General features: G+C 36.9%; 3 protein-coding genes across 3 annotated transcripts in view; 2 read left to right on the top strand and 1 right to left on the bottom strand.

Moving 5' to 3' along the window:
• stk32a (serine/threonine kinase 32A) overlaps window positions 1-6,668 on the bottom strand; it is a 53,153-nt gene extending 46,485 nt beyond the window's left edge. The window contains exons 1-2 of the mRNA XM_028032272.1: window positions 6,201-6,668; window positions 4,275-4,638 (exon numbers count right to left, since the gene is read on the bottom strand). Of these exons, the coding sequence (XP_027888073.1) occupies window positions 4,275-4,326 (52 nt within the window). The 5' untranslated portion in view covers window positions 4,327-4,638; window positions 6,201-6,668. The remainder of the gene's footprint in view (window positions 1-4,274; window positions 4,639-6,200) is intronic.
• A 3,625-nt stretch (window positions 6,669-10,293) lies between these two features.
• Window positions 10,294-12,712, top strand: cytl1 (cytokine like 1). The gene is made up of 4 exons (XM_028030414.1): window positions 10,294-10,499; window positions 10,618-10,662; window positions 10,913-11,059; window positions 12,457-12,712. Exons 1-4 carry the CDS (start codon window positions 10,296-10,298, stop codon window positions 12,514-12,516), a joined length of 456 nt encoding a protein of 151 aa, XP_027886215.1. The 5' UTR covers window positions 10,294-10,295; the 3' UTR covers window positions 12,517-12,712.
• A 3,484-nt stretch (window positions 12,713-16,196) lies between these two features.
• The window catches only part of stk10 (serine/threonine kinase 10), a 39,977-nt gene continuing 31,084 nt past the window's right edge, over window positions 16,197-25,089 (top strand). The window contains exon 1 of the mRNA XM_028032231.1: window positions 16,197-16,688. Within this exon, the coding sequence (XP_027888032.1) occupies window positions 16,548-16,688 (141 nt within the window). The 5' untranslated portion in view covers window positions 16,197-16,547. The remainder of the gene's footprint in view (window positions 16,689-25,089) is intronic.

Here is a 25,089-nt window from a genome sequence, read left to right as displayed (position 1 = left end):
TCATATGATGATGAGCTGACCAGGTCCTTCAGCAGTAAAGCACCCCCAAATCATGCCACTTCCACCTTTATGCTTTATATGCACCACCATAACATGTGCCTTCTATTTCAGTGGTGGCCCAAGTCTGAACGAAATGAAATCCTCTCTGAATCCTCTTGAAGAACACATTAACTGTGGAAATATTGGATTTGGCCTCCAGGTAAACATTAATGTCAGTTTTCTTCTTTCTCACTCACTTGAATAACCTGATCTGATATGACAGAGGTTTTCTAATGTGATCGAACAGATTGAGCAGGAGTCTAGCGGTGGTTTAATCAGCACATCCAATACCTTAAAACACATCATATCTCTTCCTACTCTTTCACATTTAGTCACAATAAAACCACAAAGTCTTAGAGGAAGCATCTCTGAACAGAAATGTTCAATGTTGGAACAAATTTCCTTCCAGGATTGCTGCTCTCCATCCATCTGCCCATCAACTGTGACCTGATTGACCATACCTGATATACCTTATGAACATTAAATTTTAAGACAGCATAGATTGTTCTAAAACAATCTATTGTTAGCTAAGAATAAACTTAGTATTGAGTCATGGCTAAATACGTTATAGCTTCATACCTAAAATCTCATCTATTGATTAGCTGAAAGTCATAGTCCAAATCCGGTCATGATTATATTTTGGTTTAGCTCACAACATCAATAGAAATCTTTAAATCGGAGCTGCAACAGAACTATTCAAATCTATGGATAGGCCCTTTCACAGGTTTTGGCTTAAATGTTATTTTTTATTTAGTTAGGCAAATCTAAACAATGTCTTAAATTGTGGAGTAAAAGTCATTTTATGTCTGTCTCTCAATCTTTGTCTTATTACTTCAGAAAATTATCTGAGTGTCCACCTTTGTGTCAGAACATCGGTTGTCTTTGGTAACTGAAATATAAGGTCTGTGTCCAGCCGTGAATAAATTCTGGTGGACTAAATGTGGCTAATCAATTCAGTAAGACCTCACATGGCTGCACAGTGGGGGAGGAAGGAAACACACACATCTGGTGACGTATGATGTGGAAACATCAAACTCTGGGGAGATAAACAAGCCTTGACAGAGTCTACCTTCATACAAACACCTCTGAAAAGTCATTTAATTCACATTTTTATCCTGTTGATGTGATTGATATACAATTTGTCCCAGCTGTATTGTGTCTCAGACACAAAAATCCTGATGTTTCTTTTAGAAATGAACTGCTTTGTTAATAAAAAAAAGTGTCATGAGTATCCATAACTAAAACAGAGTAAAATTTATTGCTAGTCATTTTTTCTTTGTTGACTTTATTAAAATGCTTTATGCATTTCTGTGCTGTGTGTTTGTACTATGTACATTTTGCCACAGCAAATGGATTCACAGCTTCACAGAACAACCAACAAGAAACTGTTACCTAAATCACCTTGGAGTGACAGTGAAAAGCCGATTTGCATTTTTATTGCTACTCAAAGCAGTGATTGCATGATGGGTGTTAATATGTATACTTAACATGCAGAGTACTGACACTTATCAAAATATTAGAATTGGAAATTGACACATCAAGAGATGAAAGGAAGTTTGTTCTCAGTCAATTTTAAAAAAACGACTATAAAAGTGGATACTTGACTCAAGCGTTAGCTATGATTTTGCTGAGGACTCAAGGCTTCCAGGCATTTCTGAAAATTAGTTAAATCAAGTCAAGTTCATTTGTGTAGCACATTTGACCAAAAAGACAGTTCAAACTGCTTTACATCAAACAATTATCAATCGATTATGGAACAAGCAATAAATATTATGTCTGTAAAAGTATCCCAGTTTAGCTAGTTTGTTCCACAACTAAACCAGGCGGCTACAAGAACTGGGGTATTTCACTTTATTAAAGTTATAGTTTCAAAACTACTAAAAGTTTGCATCATGTATTTTATTTTTTTTGGAATCTCTTTTTAATGAGATTCTACAAATTATGCTGGATTGACCAGACATTTTCTCCAGTTTAATGTAGTGTAGAATAGTGCAGCGCATTATTTGATACTGTTTTTGTAATAATTATGAATCTATTTTAATAGTGTTAATTTGTGCACAATTTTAGTTTTACCTTCATTGTCATTTATTGTAAGCTGCCTGACCACTGTGCTGGGAAATGTGAGAGAGCCTCTGTCACTGCCTGCTAATAAAGTGTGCCCCGTGCTGCCATGTTGTAGAAATAAACCTAATAAGATCCTGATCCCTGGTGTGATGATTATTATTAAACCCATTAAAAAGCAGCACACAGTATAAAACAAGTAAGATAAATAAAACAGGTCTGGTGTGATAAAATTCATTTAGAAAATGCTATCGAACATTAAAAATAGTGTTATCATAGCTTAAATAAGGAAATATTTTGAATAGCTTTAATCAGATCATGCAGTGAAAAGTATGATACTGTAAGAATGATACTCCATTCCTACTACATATCAATTCCACTGAGTCATAAGCTGTAAAGCAAAGAGGAAATACACACATCAATGTTGAGCAAAAACAGCAAAGTAGAGTATAACCATTAGGTTTCCATGACTTCAAAAGGAAAGCCCTCTCCTGTCTCTGATGCAGCTTTCATCGCCAAGGAAATTACTTTGTTATTCGTGGATATTTTTCATTATTATTCAAAGGTTGTGTTTTTGGGGTTGTCACTCCGCTGCCTTCAGTAAAGAAAATAACTTTTGTATGTTTAAATTAACTGCTGCATCAATCCAAAGTTTAAAAAAGTAAAGGCAAGTTCTTTTGCCTTTTGGAAATTTTGGAAATGTGACATTTCCAAAATTTCAGGTTAGCCACAAATAACGACTTCTTCTCTGATAAGTTTCCTTTTCCCATTTATTTCCCAATAAATATCTACCTAGACAGTGCAGTTAATTGCAACTTGATATCAATAAACAAATAAACTGACTGTTGCTTTTCACATCAAAATACCAAAACTGTGAAACTCAAAGTCATTGACCAATCCACTAAAAATGTAACAGACTAGTTTGAATTACTGGGGTTGCAGACTTTGATTTAGATCAATAAAATCTCTATGTATTATCTACGCCAGACACACAATAGAAAAATGTCTTCAAACCAGCAGCTCTGCCGCTGAAAAGTCCTTTTGATACTAGGCTGCCAGCAGTCTAGAAAAACGCAGAAACGTGGAAAGATTCAGCTAGTAAATAACAGAAACTATGAAGAAGAGCAAGTCTGTATGCACACAGGTAGCTATTCCAAGATTTTAAAAACTATACCACAAAAACGTGAGATTCTTTCCCTTTATTCCAGTTTAAAGGGATTTTAAACTGGTGCTATAAAAACACCTTGGGATTCCCCCAGAGCAGCCGGCCTGAGTGGCTTCAGAAAGGAAAGTCTAGGTCACTCTGCTTAGTCCCAGTGACCCAATCCTAGATAAGTCACAGATGATTGATTGATTATTGATGATTGATGGATTGATTGATGTATATAAGTATTCTGAATCTACATAATTTGCTGGGTTTTCTTAGATAGAAAACCTTCTAACAGTAGAAATAAACTGGATTTTGAATGGTAGGTCAAATGTGACTGGGGTGACTGGGATTCAATTTGATTTAAAGTCATGTGCAAGTGACTTTAAATCAATCCATATCATCAATCAATAAATACTAAAAATGTATTAATATACATTTTCTGCATTGAATTGCATTAAAATAAAGTTGTTGAAATAAAGCAATAAATCTGTTAAATAGCCGACTACAGTCTGTACCCAATCACAAACCTCTCCTCAACTGTACTTAGTGGTACTCTAAGCAGACTGACCAAAGAGATTAAATAATGGAAAAAAAACAACACTTTATTTAAATCTACAAATAACAGCAGGTGTTAATTCTATATTTTTATTTTTTTGGATATATGGTATAGATAACCATATTACAACTTTACTATTTGAAATGTAACATTTTTTGTGATAGAAATAATTGTTTCATTTCTGTTGAAAATAAAAGCAATTAAACTGTGCTAAATTAAAATAGTATTTTTTACAAACTTATCAAATAATGCAATTGCACGAAAGGCACTAGTACCAATATGCTGTTCTTTGAGCTAAACAGCCGTTGACTGTTAAGTGTTCTTAATTTTGTCAGGTAGCAGTAACACTTTGATGAGGCAGCAGAAAAGATGCTGAATGCTGCATGCGCAACTTGTGTCAGTTCATTTGTGGGCAGTAAACAGAAAGAAAAATACACTGAAAAGGACCATCTGGATTTTTACACTCACCCTCATCCGTGTCGTCAGTGACCGGGGTCTTGCTGGACTGTCCGAGTCCCATGGCTGACTGCTCCTCGCACAGATCGTCCTGCTTTTGTTCAACTCAGCCTAGTTTGGAGCAGCTCTCCTTCATAGCCTGGTCAACGGCTCAGCGCTCTGAGAGACTCATGGGCTGGATCCCGTTTTGCTGACTTAAAGTGCTTCTCTTAGGCCACACATCACCGCACAGCCACCAACACACACACACACAGGGAGAACCCCCTACGTTTGCTGTCTGTCTTCAATGGTGCAGACGGACAACTCTTTCCAGCAGAGGGGAGGAGGGTGGGTGATATGACTGTGGCTATGAACCTCCTTCGACTGAGAGTCTAACCTGTGAGAGGATACAGGGAAAACATGAAACCAACAGCTGATTGGAGGGAGGTGGGACACAAAGAAGGAACAATAAGGAAATGGTACAATACTGATTTTCTATAGACACTAAGACATCAATGTTTTAAACAAGCTCAGACTTATACAGGAAACAGGGCTTTCTGTTTTGCTCTCTTTACTCTTCATCTTTCCTTTGTCTGCCATCTATCAATTATTTAACTTCCATATTTTAATCAAAAGCCCATCCCATAGGAGCACTGTCTGCAGAGCATGTGTGAATAATGGCAGAACCAGCTTTCCCATTAACAGCATACAATTGGAGGCTTTTGATTTACAACTTAGTGCACAGTGAATGGAAATAATTCAGGCTGCCCTCACAAAACTGTAGGAGTTATGATGAGATTTTGGCTTCCTGGCCAGACAGACCACTGGCACCTAGTGTAGATCTTTTAATGCTTCAGCTTAGATAATTGAGCATCTTATATCCATAAACTCTTTTGGACATTTTCCCTGAAAAAGTTTTCTGTTGCTTCACTTTAAGATAAGTAACAGCCTATTTAGTAACATTATCACAAAAAAGAGTGAATGAACATTGACATTACATGGTAAGTAGTTTTGATGAAGACTTATTGAAAGTTCATCAGGGGTTCCACAAGGTTCAGATCTTGGTCCAATATCATTTTATTTGTACAAAAACAGCTAAGGATTGAGAATTTAAAATTTGATTTTATTTTACAGGTTTTATAATTGTATGGTCAAGAGAATTAATGTTTACTTTTAAATATCTGATATTTAGCCAAGTTATAACTTGCCATGTAACATTAGCATTTTTATCTATCTTGAGCAAATATTAAGTTCTTTAGATTTTATGACAGAAATAGATCTGGCTTTTATTTAATGTAAATTGGAAATATCAAACCTTCCCTTGTTGTTTTCCGAGATAAACGTTGAATGAAAAGGCTTACAGCTTTTCCAGGTTGGATATTGTAGCCTGTACGATGGGGCACCGAGGTGGATTACTTACTCAGATTAGTTATAACCACCACAATTGTTATCAACACTCATCATTTTCTATTGTTCACTAAATTAGACTGGTAAGTCAAGAAAAACAATCATACATTTTTTTAATGGTAATGTTAATGTTTAAAAATGAAGGTTTTAACTTCGGTTCTCAGTAACTGACATATCGAACAGGTTGCATATTGTTATAATTCACTTCTGTGTGATTTCTGATGATTAGACCTGTGCTGCAGCTGCCTGGTCGGGTCTGTCTTGCAAACACGATATGGGATCTCAATGGGACAAAGTTGAATAAAGAAAACTGGATTAAATGGAATGAGTTTATAATAATGTAGCCTGTTTATATTCACCCTTTATTAGCTGACACATCCAGAATGCGTCACCACCGCATCCTCTCTGAGTTAAATGAAATATTCAAAAACTAGTGCGGGGCGCCGCAGTGCTGAGATCCCTGCAGAGGACACTGTGCTCGGAGCCCCTTATCTGATCTGAGAACATGCGCTGAATAGAAAGTACCCCGTGGCAGCAGTGGGGAGCACCTACCTCCTCAATACTGACAGTTAGTTGAGCATGACACTGCTCCCAGCCGAGCTTGCTGCAGAGAAACCGTAAAGCAACAGTCCAGCTGAAAGCAGTAGTTGTATTCCGGACGTTGCTGCACCCGGACACCTGTCACCCGAAAAATGGGTCCGCGCAGCGGGACGTGACTCTCGGGATGCGGCGCTGGAGTGCAATGCTAAATCCCGTCCAGCGTCTCTGAAGGACAAAGGCTGCAAAAACTGGGATTTTTCGGTAGGAGGAGTGCGCCGCTCGTTGCTCTGATGCGCGACTGACCTCCACATCGCAGCCTGAGTGAATAGGTTGGCCACCACCACAGCCGTGCGTCCACAGGGAGGCACGTTTCATTAGGCTCCCCGCTGGATCCCGCTGTGGCCACGGGGCTGAGGTTCCCCCGTGGGGGCTCCAAACACATCAACATGACAGGAACCCCCAATGTGCTTCTTCACAAATGTTATGTAAATTTCACCTAGTGATGATGTAACATGTCATTCTGAAAATGCCACAATTCATCACCTAAAATAAATGTGACATGACCTTATGAGAAATTGTTTACATCAATAAATAAGTTCTGGGTTGTATTTAGATCTGGTTTTAAGAATGTAAATCACTATTTTATATTGTTTATAAAGACAGGAACCCTAAAAGCAAAACATTGTTCCAGTTTATGTGGAGCAACGCATGTTGATGATCCCTTTAGAACAGCGCCCCCTACAGCAAATACCGGGTTGCCACCTCGCACATGTACTCTGCTGAAAGTCCAATTTTTTGTAATGTGATGAAAAATCTTGCTATTGTAAAATCCCATAAATTTAAACTCGGCAGTAAAACTATTTATGCAGGAAAAACAACAATCCAATGCAACTCTATACAGTTATTCTATGTTTCAAAATCATTTTCCATATATACAGTAATATAGAATCTAGAGTTTTTATTGTGTGAACCTACATCTGATGCTGTTGTTTCAGCTGAATATCCCCTTTGTGGGACAATAAAGGATATTTCTATTTTTTCTTTATTCCAAAATAAAGACAGGTTATTTTTTTTTGATTGAACTGTGAAGTCAGATCCCTGAGTCAATACTTTGTGGAACCATCTTTTGGAGCAGCTTTAAGTATTTTGGGGTATGTCTCTTTCTCCATTCACCTTCTATAACGCAAGCTGAAGATTTACATCTGGACTTTGACTTGTCTGATGTAACAGATGGATATGTGTCGATGAACCCTTTCTCTGTAGCTCATTAGGTTTAGACTCATTGTTCTGTTCCATATTTGCCTTTCATTTCTGTGGTGTAGGGAAGCAAATTCTTTCCAGGATCATCCACCACTGTTTGCAGCACAAGAACATACAATCTGATTACAACTTGTGCAAGGTTGTCACTGATGTTTGATACATATGGGAATCCTGCATGAATCTCTTAGCTTTTACATGCACACCACACGTCTACAAGGACTGCAAAAAATAATGCAGAAATAAAATAATTTAATCTCAAAACATTGCAGATGTTCCTGTCACTTCATCATTCTGGATGCTTGAATTTGAAAATAAAATTGGTACCATGACAAATCTTTTCATCACTTTGATTAATAATTATCATACCACTAAGAAGGTGGTCATAGAGCATGGAAATATCATTGCTAAATGGTCTGTTGATCCATATTTGTGAAAAAATAAAATAAAACAGGACAGAAGCATCTCAGCAAAAGTAAAATGTCTCGTCCTGACAGAAGAGAAAACTTGAAAATCCTCATTTTTCATTAAATTATTATAGACAAGCATCCGTGGAAAGATGTTTGAAAGTAGCTTTAGTTTTGTTGCACATAAAGTTTTGCACATGAGTGAAATAGGTTCAGTTTTAGTCTCATCTGATCTTCTGCTGCATCAGTAATATACTGTAGTATCCCAATGAAATGCAAGTTTGTGGTTTTGACATAATGTTTGAAATATCAAACGACATGAATATTTTTGCATTGCCATGCTTCTACTGTATACCTTTGAAGCAAGAACTTTTCTTTGCCGCATCATAATTTGCCAGGTTTTGGGCCAGTTGTTTAGCCCACCATCATCCATTAACTTGTGCTGTCATTAACTACAAACTGTAAAACACATCCATCCATTGAAAGGACTGCGCACTCACCTCGGTCCCCTGTTAATTCTGTGGGCCAAGGTCAGAAGGAGAATGGCTGAGTGGTGGGACTGGGGGATGAATTATGCTGACGGTGCACACTGCTCATTTTTCTCCCCTTCTTGCTGTTCAGTCAAGCCAAAGCACACTGTGTGTGTATGCGCATGAGAGTGTGTATCATCCATCTTCATACAATGAACATCTCAGCATGCTATGAAAAGTGACAAGCATCAGTCAAAACCATGCCAATCCCTTATTGGGATTTGGCAGCATCAGTAGGTGTGCTGGTCTTTTGGATGGGATGAGTGATGACTGTGTCATGTTACACCTGCACACAGAGAAAAGACAGATACTTACCATGCAGGAGGCCTCAGCCTGTCCCACTGCTGTCCTGTTTAGTAAGTACATGAAATTATTTTGACCTGCAAAGTGAACTATTGGTTTATCAGATTTAGTTGTTTTATTTTGGGCAACAACTTTTAACTACAAAAGGAAGCTGTACAGGAAAGTTTCTTGAAAATCAGCCCCACCTAGTGGTTGAAGGTCAGAACAAAGTGTCTAAGATAACAGTAGTACAGTCTGGGCTTTATAGAGCCTTGAGAATATTAGCCTATATTGTTAGAAAGGACTGGTGTTGTTATTTTTTTCTTATTTTAGATAATGCAAATGCAGTCATGATAAACACAAAGTATATTTTAACAATTATACCAGAAGTACAGACCAAAAGTTTGGACACAACTGTGTGTCCAAACTTTGGTCTGTACTGTATATTGAAAGCAATTGGGGTTTTGCATGGCTCTAAAATAAATTAGAGAAAAAAATATTTTGAGATTTTATTACTAAAGATTAATCCAAATTTTGCCAATGGGAAAATGTACCTCTAAAATTCTTTTTAGCTTCACCTCCAAAGCACAACAGGCATAACGATATGAATTTTCTAAACTCTGCTCAGTGAGTTTTATTCATGTAGCATATTGCAATAAACAAATGTAAAATATTTTCAAAACTATCATTCACATTTCTTAATACCACTTTGCACTTAGGTCTTGAGACTGTTGATGTTAGCTGGTGTTATGTTTGGAGACATAAGATAACATTCTTCACTGACGCATATGATGTAAATATAATAGACATTATGATTCATGATACAAAACGGATACAAAACAGTTTGACTTTAGTGCCAAATTACAACAGATAATCCACAGGTAATTTTACAAGACTGATCCAATTATTGTCTAACTAAGACTCTGTCCAAATTTAGCTTAAATTGTTTGAATTCCAGTACAATAAAATCATATTTATAATACATTGTACAATCAAATGAAGTTCATTATATAATGCTTATTGGTAAAAGTCTCTTAAGATGGTATGACTGCATCAACTTGTTGACTTGATGTTGACTCAAGCATGTGGTGATCCAGGGGAGGAACCACTTCCTTAAACCGCTGCAAAACCTGGCGCAGTATGACTGAACCGTCTGCAGTACAAGAGAGGAGGCAGAACAAACCCCAGCAGCAGTGGACCAACAAGACTTTTCATGACTTTATCTGTTATGTCAAAAAGCAAAGCAGTGTGCATCAGTTATTTTTATACTAGTTTCCTTTATAAAATGCTCACAAAAATCATGTGAAAAATAATGTATAAACAGTATATCAAATTGTGATGAGAAGAATTTTAACAAAAGAATACTTACTTTGTTTTGACTGTAGCAGCATTTTGAAGTGGGTTTCCCCTAATTGTGACAATTACAGTTTACAGTTTATCTATAGTTAAAGTCTCTTCCATTGCCAAAAAGCTGGTTTAAAAATATCTCACTGAGATTCTCCAAGCCAAAATAAGCGCTTTCTCATCTTCCACAAAGGATCTTCAAATACTATATACTATTGCATAATATATTTTGGAGAAAACAAAGAGGGCGTGTTAAAATGTGTCTGCCAGCATACGTGGCTAAATATATGCAGACAATCAGAAAGGAACTCAGTCATCACAGCAGGTTTCTGTGCATCATGTCGATCTTGAAAAAGGTGTTGCTTCTTTTATCCGTGGTACCGATGGCCCTGAGCTACCCTTTCTTCCCACCAACCTGCTACTCCAAGGCTCTCAACATGGCACGGGAGCTCACCCAGATGGCAGCTGATTTGAGGATTGGCTATGAAACGGTAAGTTAGACGCTGGGATTTTTTACCAGTCTTTGATTTTTGATCCGCTAGAGGCAGATTTTTCTTTTGTTAATTTATTTCTTAACTTCATAACTGGATTTTTGTTATTTTCCACCAGGGTCACTGTATGGCGCATATGCCAGAACTCTACCTTGATATACATGTAAGTATGATTTACAAATTCTGTAAAATGTCATTTAAAATTCAACATTTTCAAAATGTGCTCAAACCCAAAATCAAGGTCTTTAGAACCTTTATTCTAAGTTTATTGTAAACTTAGAATAAAGTTTGGGATTATCACCCAAACTTTATTCTAAGTTCCCTGGTTGTTTCTACACTTCTGTTGTGTTTTGACTGCAAACCTCAGGTCCTTCAAATCACATATGGGAAATCTTAATTGTTACTCATGACAGAATGCCTGTGTGATGTACAAAATGAGGGACTATATCTCCCTGGTGGAAGACCTGAGACTGCGGCGCTGTGGTTACACCAGAGAAGTGAGGAAGCTGGAAGTCACTCTGCGGCAGCTCTTCATCGTCATGGGAGAGAAATGCCATGGGGTAAGAAAGGCCACAGTCCTTTAGTGGGCATAAATTGTAACAGCCATAATGTTGAATTTAGACATTACTGATTCTGTCCACAGATGCATCTTATTTAACTAAAGTTTACATTATGATAGATCCCCTGTGACAGACTGGCATCCTGTCCAGGGTGACCCCGCCTCTCGCCCAAAACGTTTGCTGGAGATAGGCACCAGCATCCCTCCCCGACCCCGCTAGGGACAAGAGTGTTAGAAAATGGATGGATGTATATAATATGATAGATGATGGATTGTCATTGACATTAAATAATGAATAATAAAATAACATTTAATTACGCGTCAGATGCCTAATTCCTTTAATTCCAAAAACGAGCCTCTACAGCCTTGTTTTTGGAATTAAATTTTGTTTTACAATATAAAATCAAAACCAACTGAATGATTGTTTTTTAGGTGATAAACTATATATAACAAGTGTTTGACTGACTTGAATGAAAAGTCTGGCTTAAAGTAGTATTTCAATCAGGTTTTCTTCAAAGCCAAGTAGTCAGGAAGCTTGTTATTTTATTTTGAAAGTTCAGTCTCTTCTAATCATTCTAAGCCATAACTCACCCCATTTTTTGCATGATTGCCATTTAACTACCTGAGAAATGAGTCTGTCTCCACAAGTAATATAACTGCATAAAATTGGAGCTGAACTGCTTATTTAATTTTGCAAAGTAAAATGAGACCCAATAAAAATGACCCTTATCAATCTAAGCTACAGCTTAATACACTGGAGTAAAATGTGAAGGACAGCCTAATGGCAAATATGAACACCAAACACAGTTACAGGGCATTCCTGCAGGAATGATGGCTAAAATATTAGCAGGAATAAGGTACTACTCTAACTGTGCAAACCAAAATAAGACATTCTGGTTCATTTTGTTGGCCAAAAATAACAGCATATTTTTGAATATCTGTTTACCAACAATCCCAGTCACTGCAGCATGACTTGACACAAAATGGAAAAAAAGCCTGCAGTTTAGTGGGTCACTCAGTGAGTGCTCTGACCGGATTAGGCACGATTTATGATGCAGATTATGAGAACTGTGCTGTCCTGTGGGGATGTTTGATCCCACTCACGTGATGAGGAGAGTCACACACATCTAGGTCTGCAGACGGTGTCCTAGTCTGAGCAGACTAGGCCATGGTGTGGAAAAGGGTTTGCAGTAATTGAGGTAAATCACAGAAATACAGTAAATGGAGTGTAAGAGTCAAAGTGTCTCCAGGGACGTTGACTAGAACCTTATATCAATGTATTATTATATTGAATATCATTGTTTTAATACATATAAATACACTACTGAAAGCTTATTATGACCCCACAATTGCCATTAATTAATATTTATATGTCATACCTCTTATGTGTTTTAACAGGACCTGGTGTTTACTATCTATGACTGTGCTGCGCTGGAGCGTCCAAACAATCAATACTGAAATTCCACCGTTCTTGTCTGTCCAAAGAGAACTTAAAGAAGTGGAAAAGTCAAAGTTTTTATGTATTTCTTTTTACATTGTGTTACATTACACAACACATGATTTCTTTCAAGGAATTGTTATAAAACTGTTGATTTTACATAAAAAGTGTAATGTTTCTTACTGTTACAATATAACATAAAGCTAACAAAGATTATTTAAATGTTCTTTTTGCAGTGCCTTGTAAAAGTATCAGTTTTTCTTTTACACTTTTTTGCATTTTGTCACTTGCAACATCTAACCTCAATGCATGGTTTTCAATATGTTTTTTTCACAATGAAAATCTAAAAATTCCATTTACATCCAGCATTTCTCTGATCTTCTGTTCAATAACTCAACAACTTCAGTTCCATCAGATAGTGTAAAAAGCTAGTGTTCATCAGTTTTCATCTCATTTATTTGATATTTATTTGTTTCGAGGATAACACCTTGGAATACAGCCTCTCATTTTCAAGGGGATCATTGAGACATAATGGTATATAGTAAGTCTGAATGAATATGTAGGGTCATTGTTCTGCTTAAAAGCACATGTTTACTCTCAGGAATGGCCCTAATTTAGTTCAAGTTAATGCTGACCAGCTTTTCTGTCCCTGCTGAAGAAAACATTTACACATTGTGATGCAACCATTATCATGTTGGACTGTGTCCAGGGTTGTTTAGATCTCCCCACAAGACAAAGAAGAGCACAGTGGGAAATAGCCTATTTAACACAACTTCTGAAGGACCTACATTTGTGCTCTTAACATTTCTCTCCAGGAGACTTTGAATCATTTGTAGGAGCAAAACTGATGACGACTCTGGTGATCGTTACTTTAGCAAGCTAAAACCAAATTATGTGCCAACAGTTTTTGTCCACAAAGCGCCTATACCCAACTAACAAGAATGCATTGCAGCGTAAATAACATGACAACGTCCATGTGACAATATTTAATCAAAATTTATATATATAAAAAAACAGTCTATGGTATTATTGCTGTATTATTTTTACATCTAAAATAAATATTTTAAAAATAAAATCTACTGTTACAACTAATTGTGGATTCCCCTAAAGCAGGGACATTGTTTTGTAAGTTAGCCAGGCTTCCACAAGTGAAAAATCTCCAGGTTATTTGATGGCACCTGGGAGGCTGAGCTGATGTCACAGAAACTGAACAAAGTAAACATGTGGGCATCAGTGGCAAGAGATCAGTGTGGGCAGAGTAGAGGAAACCTCTGAGGGCCGACTGAACCTGCATGAGCTTGTCTCTTTACTCCAGGCTATTGTCTCCAGAGCAGTGCAGATGAGATGAGGACATATGACCGTGTTGTGTGAACTTTATACAAACTCAAAGCATCAGCTTGAAGAGTGAAATGAAACCATGTCTGATTAAAGTGAACCACTAGAGGCGCTGTTTGTACTCAACAAATGGAATTACGATTCTTAAACCATTCCAAATGCTTAGAACACAAATGAAAAACATAAGATGGAGAATAAAATCTTTCCCTTTTTAGGAACATCCATATCAATATGACAGATAATTTGACTCTTAATAGCAAAAAGCTTCCAAAGAATCACGAGTAACCTAAGCTCTTAATACCTTAAATAACCTACAGTCTGAACCTGCTGCCTTTTATCTGATTCTAATGTTTAGGAACCCAACAAGTAAAGATTAAACTGATAGTCCTTTAATTTCATGGTATGATATTTTATTCTTTTACCAGGTTTTAGTTAGAATAATTGTATATTGAAGTATCCTCAAAACATGGAAGTACTTCAGAGAAAGCAAGTGTGTTCTTAGATAACACAAATATGCTTTTATCATAAAGGAAGTATATTCTCCTTTTTTTAAAATAAAGAAAAAACTATCTCTCATCAGGATAATTATGAGATAAAATGTAATATGCATAATTGTGTCTACTGACTTGGTTGCAAGTCACCAAGCCTTCTCTTAAAGAGGACAAAACAGACTGACAGACTCTGGGACATGTTGCTCAGATGGACAGCAGAAACAGACAACAAAAATGGAAAAGCTCCATGAAGCCATTGTTTGAGTGATGCCATAGTTTCATAATTTGTGTGTCCAAGATCTCCATCATTCATTGCTAATATGCCTGCTATCATAACAGCAAGGAATATTTTAATAGTTATTTTCATTTAATTGTCTAATTAATTTCATTTGGAGAGATGATTTCTCTCATTATTCACAAAAAGCTTTTAGATCAAATACACTGCTCGGGTGTTAAAGTCTGATGAAACCAAGTTTTTAGTTAGTATGAGACCATGTTTGTCAAAGAGATTAGACTCACACATATGTGAAAATTATAAAGGAGAAGCCTTGTGCTGATGGCATCATGTTTGTACTGTATTCTCCTGACTTTAGTTAAAAGCAGCTCTGCATCTGAACACCATAGGAAGATAAAAATAAGTTTCATCTTCCTATGGTAGTAGCTCTATACATTTTCATACTATAGAGCTATGAAAAAGTACAGAATACCTCTTTTTTGTTGTCATGCTTTAATTAAATTTTAGTATCAGACAAAGACAGTCTGAGTAAATACAAGATGCACTATTCAAATGAGGATTTTATCTATTAAGGGAAAGCGGTATCCAAATGTGTGAAAAAGTAATCTCCCCCATGGCTAAATCATGAATTAACTGGGATTACTGGGATAGTGTTAAATCTTCCCAGGTGTGGCTGCTCTATCAAAATGTTTGAGTTTGCATTGAAAACTCAACTCAACCAGAAGGTTACAGGAGAACTCTGAACAAACCTAAAGCACCACAGCCTCACTAAATACAGCTAAGGGTGATTCAAAAACAAGACAGACTGGGAAAAAGTGGCAACACTTGGGAAAAGTCAGTCATGGTGTACTGAGTTAATGGATTTAAAAATGCTGTAATGTTTCAAAAGCTTAAAAAATATGTCTTTTTTTAGTTCATGCTTACAGTTTAATTTTCATCTACATTTGTCCTTTTACATACTGATTTAGGCTACGCTCACTGACTTCTTTTTTGTTTTTTTCAGTCACTTTGGGTGAAAATATTTACAGTGCAGGTGGAGCAAACGATACAGCAAATACCCAAATATGCCAGTAATGATGTTAAATTAAAATACACAGCGTGTTATTAAACTACATACATACAAGAAAATGTGGACGCTTGTTACGTGGAAAGCTCCACCAGATGGAGCTGTGTTACCATGTGGAAGGAAAAAGCAAGTTTTCTGACCTGCAGCAGTGTGAAAAGAGAAGTGATGAGAAACTAGATCAAGAAATCTAAGTGTTGAATCAAACATAAGCGTATTCTGCCAATTTGACTCATTTCTTATCTTTGAGTACAAAATCTAAATTTGAGTTTTTGGGCTATAGTAGTGATGTGATATATACATAACATAAGCCTATGCATTTGTATTATGAAACAGCAGCGCGTTGTCCATTAATTAGTAGATAAATAAACACGTGGATAGCTGTCAAACAGAGTTTCAGGCATTAACGGGGACGGCTGCGTGCGCCAACCCGGATATGAAGTTTTTTTGCACCATCTATGCCACACAGAGGACGGATTGAAGAACTACATTTCCATGACGCCACAGAAAGAGAGGGCTGTTGCGCAATAAGGTGGGGCTTCGTCTCTCAGTTTGAATCAACAAGTTGCCCAGAAAGCTAAACACGCACAGTCAGACAGAGAACCCATCAGCGTGTCCACCGCTGCAGCGGCAGGTGGTCACTGCGTGCCCCGTTCTTTGCAGTTTGTAAGGCGGATTATTGACATGTTTTCTCCTTAGACCTCGCAGATCCTCGGGAGTAAAATGGATGGAGCAGAATAACTTCTTGAAAAAGCACTCAGTTCTTTTTACTTCTTCTTAAGAAGGTGAAAAGTGAAGACAACTTTTTTTGCGTATTGGCGTGCGTAATGCTCTCCGTGTAGAGATCGTTATCACGTAACGTATTCTTTGATTCATTCTTTTATCATTTACATTTTATTTTTTTCAAGAAGCGTCACACTGCTAATTATGGCATTCGCAAAGTTTAGTAAAATTATCCTAAAGAAGAAACTCAAACAGTATGAGCACGTCAGCCGAGACGTGAACCCTAATGACATATGGGAGATAGTTGGAGAGCTGGGAGACGGCGCGTTTGGGAAGGTTTACAAGGTAAGACCCATTTAAAACACCTGATTGCTGTTCCCTTTGTTCTGTTCTGGGTTTAGTGTTTTCTTTTTATAGCCTATCAATCACGTTTTAAGTTTAACTTATGTTTCAACAGAGAAAATTATGTAAGATGTAACATCATTGATCACATTTATTTTTAAGTTGTTTCTGGGGTGTGGTGGACTACTCCCTGTGAGATGCTTCGCCCTTCAAACTTTTTTTTTTCTTTTTGTAAATGATAGCTATGGAAAATATGTTGTTAGGCAGGTAGTCACGCTCAGCTTTTAAGTAGCTCTGTCCACATGAACACTACTTCACAATATCATTTTAAAACTTTATTTATTTAAACACTTTAATTACACAAATAACGCTTGTACTATACAGATTCATTACATACAGAGTGATATATTTTAAGTGTTTATATCTGTTTATTTTGATTATTGTGAGTAACAACTCATTAAAGTTTAAGTAGAACATTGCATGAGATCAAAAAAGGTGTGAATGCATGGGAGGCTGCTAATTTAATATTTTTCCAAGCATGTGGGCCACAAAAGCAAAAGGTAACTGTTGAAGAGCTGGTTTGTTCAGAGTGCTGTATAGTAATGGAAGGTTGGGTGGAAGGAAAACGTACAATAAGGGAGTTTTGGGGGAGATTCAAAAAGACATGTCTTCATCTGTTGCATTCTTTTTATCAAGCCCACTCCTGTAGAGACAAGAAATGTCAGCAGTGTCTTACTGTGCAAGGAAGGAAATGAGCAAAATCATTCACATTTGCCAAAAGTCTTAGCAAATTTGACATTTTATTTTAAAATCAGTTTCAGTTTGAATGACAAGTAGAGTAGCACCAAATTCAAGTTGCTTGAGGTCTAGTGTGAAATTCAGCTCATGATTTGGGGAGCCATCATCGCTGCTGGTGTGTGTCCACTGTGTTTTGTTAAGTTTAAACTCTGCACTGCCCCTGCACCAGGCACTTCATTTTCCCTTCTGCTGACTAAACTCATGGATTCATTGATTGGACTTTTTTTCTGCAGGCACTTGGCACCAACCCACACTGCAAAAATTGTAAATACCTGCTTTAATGACCATGGTATCACTATGCTTGATTGGCCAACAAACATGCCAAGTGCTAGCACTGCAGATAAGTTGAAGGCTGCTTATTAAATCAACCTGGGTTTCCTATAACACCTCAGCAGGGCCACAGGCTGTGTTTGGGTTTTTATTAATTGCAATCTTTAATTATGAAAACAAACGAAGAAGTGTTTTAAGTGTATCATTGTGTTTTTAATCAGTCTGTATACCAGGGGGCTTTTTTAATCTACCTGCTGAAATCCATTACTTGTATTGGCACCTGTATTCATCCTTTCTACACTCAGTCTTTTCTGTGGCTCCACAGTACAGGTCAGCCTAACCGGCCAGTGAAAGCCCTTTTCATTAGTTCTGTGCCGCCTTCCAGACCTCAGCAACTGGCAGAGTTTTGGCTTGGAAAACTTATTTAATCTTGACCTGCTGGCATGTCAGTTCGCCTCTGTGAAACAGGGCACAGGCCCTCTGTGTCTGCACAGCCCAGCGGAGCACAGTGAATGCCTTTGACACAGCAGAGGCTACGTTGGAGGAATTCTGCAATGACTAGAAAAGGCACTTTTTTGTCAGAAAGGAAACACTGCGTGGACATTCAGTTTTTGCTGTATATGGCGTATGAATTGGAGAAGGTGTGAGGAAGTTAACTGTTCTAAAGTTTACTATTTTTTATTAAAACCCTTTAGACACACAAGAACTGGCTTTAGGGTGACATTTGTTTGAGAAAACTCTGATGATAAACCATTTTAAGACTTTAGAGTTTGGTGTACAAGCTAAGAGCAATTCTTCAGTTTTCAGTGCTAAAACTTACAAAAAGTTCACAAACCCACTCAAGGAAGAGTAAAGTACCACATTGAAATCCAATCTCTCTCTTATATGTTTATCTTTCTCCATTCAAATTACAATCCTATTCTTTGGCTTCTGTTTGCTATCCTTCTGTGGGTTTCCAAGACAACATCTTCACACCTGCAGCTGTCAGAGGGTTAGGAGGCAGAGTCACCGAGCAGATGATGACCAGAGAAGGAAGTTGTGGGACAGTTTGTCGTCACAGGGACTGATAACTTCCTGTTGCTGCTCCCAAATCTCAGAATTATCGGGTCATGTGTGGGAGGGGAAGGCCTCAATTGGTGAATTGCATATGTTTTCCATTAAACACTGTGATGGAGGAAGACTGGGTGACAGGGTTGAGGACTGGTTTTCTCAGACTGTCGGGGGTGGAAGTTAGTTGTGAATGTGTGACCTGTGCTGCTGAAGACGGAGATCTTTTCTGTCACTGAAACCAAGCAGACATGTTTAACAGCATAATGTGGTTGAGAGTATAGAATCGCCTCAACAAAGATTCTTTAAAAGTTATTGTCACAACTGGAAAAACAAGAACCAACTTGCTAAAGAGGAAAGTTAGGTTAAATATGGATACAAGGTTTTGATTGTGTAAAGGTCTGCTCTGCCAATAGTAAATTGATTCTAATTTCCCTGTAAGAACAAAATATTTTTTTTTACTAAAATTGACCATTTCCATGTCTTTAGAACAAAAGTTAATAATAAAAAAACCACATATCCTCAGAAAGAGCTCAGAGTTATAGTGAAGAGTGTAAAATCATCCCAGAAATATCTGTACAAATGAAACTATTGGTAGCTAAAAATAGTTATAATACATCTCATTTACTTGTTTCAAAATAAAAATACAGCTTGTCAGATAATGAAATAAAACATGGTGTCATGATTATTGTATGAAAATTAATCATGACTATAAATAGCATCATGGTTTTATTTAAATGTGTTTAAGAAATATGCAGAAAGTGTTGCTACAGGCTGCAGGTCATTCACTGTTAGTTAACCTTGCAGTAAAAACTGAGTATGTATTAAATATTAACAAATTGGAAAACTGCCTATTATTAAGTATAATGAAACAGAAATTTCTTTGCAGACCAAGCACTCAAAGATGAGTAATATTTGTGAGAAATGTTGTTTTGACAGTGTTGTCAAGTATAAACTTGTGATTATGATAATAGAAACAGAAATGAGTTAAATAGAAAAATTTAAATAGGTTTAAAAAAAATTTCCACGGTTTAAAAAAAATAATTGCAACATTTAACATTCGGTTACTCCTCAGTTTCAGAAATATTCCTGAGCATCTGAGACTGTTCAAAATTTTGAGTCTTAATATTGCAATTATCCCAAATGATTATTAGTAATTTCATTTAAAAGGGAATTACTAGCAAATCTTATCATGGTAATCATCAAAACCAATAATTATTTCAGCCATGTAGTTTAAGATCATTTCAAAATAGCAACTTAATATTTGAGAAAACAGATTCAAATCCCAAATCATTTATTCATTGTAACTACTAAGAACCCTGAAGCAGACTTTATGCCATTTTTGATTCTTAATAATTTATATTGGGATATGATATAAATGATCCCAATGTGTCCAATATACAGTAACTGGGACACACAGAGACGTGACTCTGTGTTGCACTGCAGCTGAATAAAATTTTACTATCAATTCAAATACAAACACCAGATGTTTAGAGTTGTCACTGAATATTAATATTTAGTATCTTAGCAAAAGGTGTGATTTGCATGCTTAGCATTGCTAACTGGACCCTCAACTTAGCTGAGACTCTCAAAGAATTGCCGATATTTCCTGTTCTTATGTGACCCAAGACAAAACTGGGAAACCCCAAAAGGATAAAAATAAGGAACTTTGCTGCAGTAATTTTCTAGTATTTACTTAATTCTCACTCCCTGTTTAGAAGTATCAGCCTAAAGTTCAAGAAACGTCTTCACACCGTTAGCACTTTAGCTGACTTCATTTCCAAACACTCAAATGATATGGAAAATTTCCAACTGAGTCATTTTTCCTCTGCAGCAACTTCTGCACTGAAGGTTATCAATGTCAGTATGACCTGGTAGTTCTTAGGTATGGTGTGTTCTCTTTGTCCAGCACCATAGAAAGCTGTAGGTTAATGCAAGTGGAAGCTGCAAAATGACCTTTACCAACTTAAATATCTTAGAGTTGTGAAAGTAATAGAAGACAAACACTTCTAACCGCAGTATTTTCAGTCATTAGTGTAATGATGCTACTTTGTTTCCACAGCAGAGAAACATTACTGAAGTTTGCTTTTATCTGTTGAAATGTGATGAAAAATCAACTACAATCCCCACTGTGGGCTGATGTCTAACTTACTTGGGATGTATCTCTTTCTAGCCTGTGCTTTTTGGAACACATAGTTCTCACAACTAAAAGGGAACGTTTTCTTTTGAGTATGCTTTCTTGAGTTATTTTGTGTACGTCTGTCAAAAAGTATCTATTTTTTCCCCCCCAATTCTTTGATGCAATGATCACTTTTTCTTCCTTATAGTTCCTGTTACTACAAGAATATGTTTATTTTAAATGTATCTTAATTTAAAGATACATTTTTAATGTATCTTCACATAAGTAACACCAGCAGAATTAGATAGTGAACATCCTGTCTTATGTATTTGACACATTGGAAATATTATTTGCATACCCAACAAATAAGATGGTAATAAGTCAAGCATGAAACAGAGGAGTTGTACTCTTCTTCTCACTAATTAATGAGCCACATGCCGCTGAGCACACTACCCTGCTGCTGCTGCTGCTGCTGGTGAAACGTATCCATAGACACACCTGCAGGATGTCAGGATACGTTCTTGTCAAATTCCCACTGATCCTCTTGTTTGGACGAGTAAGAACAGAACGGGCCAAATCTGAGCTTTAACTGTGTTTCTGGTGTCTACAAGCTGGCACTAAAAAGTTAGACTCTAATAATTTAGATGAAAATATTCATTGCTTAAGAAAACTCAGTTTTAAGGCAAAAATGAAACTTGTATACGTCATGTTAAAGTATTGTTGGTTGATGGGGATAAAACATCATATGGACATTGCTACAGAAAAAATACAGTCATGATTTTATCATATTTTCCCTTTGTAAAAAAGAAACCACTTTTAAAGATTGTTACAGAAGTTCAAACTGTTTTTTTATGAAAAGGTGGCAAAATACACATTCCACTTCAGTTTGTTGCATTTGGGCCTGAAGAAAAAGAAAGAAGATCCACCTACCTCAGAAACTGTGTTCTCAATGCTAACCACGCTAATCACAAATGCTAAATCATGAGCAAGAACAAACAGAATCTGTCAGCTGCATCACCATTTTTCTTTCTTTGGAATAATAAAATGACTGTTTTCTCTCTTTCAGTCAAAGCCTCTTTTGACAGGAAGACTAAAAAACCAAGTTTGCTGTTCTTGCATTTTGGATGTTCCTGCTTTTTAAAGAGGAATCTGTATTAGTAGACCAATAATATTCCAGACACATCCAAGTGACCACAAAATCCATTAATGAATCTCTTGAATCATTATATACATCTCTCTTATATTAAAGACAGTTTTTTTAGAAGAGGAATGAAATTGCCATCACTATGATTGTTGGCTACTCTTCAAATGCTTCATTTTTGTCATGTGTATATTGTAGGGAACCTGGACGTCCTCAAGACATTATGGGTTTGTTAACTTTGTTAATCTTTCTGTTGCAGACGGTTCTACATAAACAAATTAAAAAACATGGATGTTTTCGGATAGATCTGCTGTAGAATGAAAGAGAAACCGAACTGAGTGAGTGGTGGGGGGGTCGGAGGGTTTGGGGGGAGTCAGATTTCGACATCCCCTTTGTGTGAAGCTTGTGATGCGTTAGAACATGGCAGTACCTTTTCAGTGGTTGTGAGGGTCTTCATTTCTGTTTGAAAGTTTAGGCTTCCCCTGGTCTAATCTCAGTGGAGCAGCTGAACTCCGACAGACTGATAAGAGCCAAGCTGTGTGGGTGGGGTGTCAACATGATGGAAGCCCCCATCAGCCATGTGATCACATTATTAAGGTGCTTAGAAAGCAACTTTCCATCTACATCTGGTATTTTAATCATGTCGCTAGGAAGCTGTAGGTTCAAGACAGTTGGAGGATTAGCTCCATATCAGCTTCAACACAATTTGTTTTTGTTCCAACATATTTTTTCATTCTTTTCACCCCACGTTGTCGTCATGCCAGTTTCCTGTCAGATGATTTGACTGAATAATCTTGCTTTACCTGTCTGAGCTTGAGGTTTTGTTAAACGCTCTATGTATGAGCTTGTAATTACTCCAGTGTTTCGCTCTTTACGTGGGCTGTGAGCAGGAAGTGTTGCTCATCTGTCATGAGATTTATGGTTTTAGAACCCCACGGTGTGATGACAGATTAAAATATAGCTGCAGTTTCCTTTAAGCTAGTGAACAAAGTATCATCGTTCATGCGTTGTTGACCTGATTTCTTTTGTTTTTGTAACTTGCTGCATCAAGGCTCACTGTGGGGCATTTCTCTACACTGATCAAAACTTTCACATCCTAAAGGCAGATTGCTTCATTTCAGGGTGTGTTTTTTGGTCTAGGCCTGAGCCTAACAATGTGACATGCTTCACGCCCAGGACGTCTGTGAAAGCAAAAAATATGTGTTCAGATGTAGTCAGCAGCTTGAGTAAGAGAGGAAGAAGAAATATGCGAAACTGTTTTTGTACGCTTTAAGCAGTAAGAGTGACATTTTCTCAAAGAGCCGTAGCAACAGGGCTGAGTGTGTTTTTTAAGGTTGGGGTTAGCTTTGAGATCAGGCATTAAGATTGTGTTTCCTCTTACTGCTCAAGGTGAAAGTTAAGTGGCGGTTTGAATGTCTTGAAGTAATATTTGTTTTCTGTAAAGTACTTCTTGAGTAAAACAACCTGTATTTACTTCAAGTTTAGATATACAATACCCCTTTGACAAATAAATAAAAAAGCAAACAAATTTAATATTTTAGCACAGCAGTACAACATTTACAAAGGAACCATCAGAAAAATCCATCTATTAATTTGATTGTGTTTATCAGGAAGATTGTATTTCATTTAAACCCACTAGTGCCTTCAAAATTGTGAAGCTTAACAACTTCCTGTAAATAAATATTACTGAAACATGTTTGTAATGTAATCTTTACTTTTTAAAGTTGCTCTGCGTTGCTAAGAGCTCTACTAATATAACTTATCAAAGACCAATTTTTCTTAGATAGATGAGAATAAGACACGTTAAGTCAGGAAATAGCAACAAATGTATGGTAATTTGCCTTTACTTGCCCATAGCTGCAGTCAGAGCAATAGTATCGTAGCATGACGTGGTGAGTGTCTGCTCAGTCTCCCCCTGCTTGGCAAAACCAGCGTTCATAACGAAGTAAAGTGTGAAACTCAAACATAATCTGAGAAGTGAATGTGAGCAATGAAAACACCAACACATTGCTGGGTTCATGAACAAACACTAAGCTTTGGAAGAAGCTGAGTGTTCAGTTGTTTGGGAGTCTTTTAAGATCACAATTACATTTGCTGTCTGAGTTTCCGAACACATATTTATTTTTAAAATTTTCACAAATCTGTTTTAATGTATATGTTTACTCAGTAAGTCCTGAACTACATGAATGCTTTCTGCCTTAAAGTGTCGTTTGCATGTGTGGATATTTGGTATATAGGAAATATTAAGTCACTAAATTGGTAGAACTCTTGTGTGTATCAGACCAAAATCTCACATTAACCAAAAAATACAATTTCTCGTGTTACAGTTTTTTAGGATGCCATGAAGTGAGTTTTAAAGATAACATTTTTTTCTGCTAACTAGAACAAATTTTATTTGTGTTATTTGTATTCTTGTTTTACTGCTGTCCTGCTCCACAGAGTCTGTTTCAAGAATCTTCTCTAAATTAAAGCAGCTAACTCATATTTGAAGAATTGAAGAATGCAGCAGAGAGACAGTTTTTTAAACTTTATCAGCAGGAGTGTTTCCTGCTCCTGCTGGGACGCGGTGGTGGGAAAGCTTGCATGATGCTTACAGCCAAAATTTAACTTTTGTTCGCACTTATTGTAAAGTATTGTGGTTTCTTCTTTCCAGAAGTCATAAGGGGTTAAAATAGTCAGGAGTTTCTGAAAACTGTCAGCAGGTGATTGTCCAGCTTGGAGAAAGCTGAAAAGTGTTTTTTATTAACTCTACAACCTCCCTGCTGAAGGGATACTGAAGCATTACTATGAACATTAACTGATCACCTTCATTACAAACCTCGAAATACATAGAAAAAAAACTCATCCTGGACTTTGTATTCTTGTACAAATATGGCATTTGACACAGTTGTAACAGACTGAGACAAGCAGCTACCTCGTTAAATAAACAGGTACTCTATATCCAGGTCAGTCATTTAACATTGTTACTCTTTTGAAAGCGAGGGCTTTACCTTTATGGATACCTGGTGTCAGAGGTGATAGAGGCACTA

The sequence above is a fragment of the Xiphophorus couchianus genome, chromosome 11 (genome assembly GCF_001444195.1).
Source record: "Xiphophorus couchianus chromosome 11, X_couchianus-1.0, whole genome shotgun sequence".
Lineage (NCBI taxonomy): Eukaryota > Metazoa > Chordata > Actinopteri > Cyprinodontiformes > Poeciliidae > Xiphophorus > Xiphophorus couchianus.
This window is presented reverse-complemented; position numbering and strand designations above follow the sequence as displayed.

Coding starts and splice junctions, on each gene's coding strand:
- cytl1 (XM_028030414.1), top strand. CDS start 10,296: ATGCAGACAATCAGAAAGGAACTCAGTCATCACAGCAGGTTTCTGTGC. Junction 10,663..10,912: donor AACTCTACCTTGATATACAT/GTAAGTATGATT, acceptor TACTCATGACAG/AATGCCTGTGTGATGTACAA. Junction 11,060..12,456: donor TGGGAGAGAAATGCCATGGG/GTAAGAAAGGCC, acceptor GTGTTTTAACAG/GACCTGGTGTTTACTATCTA.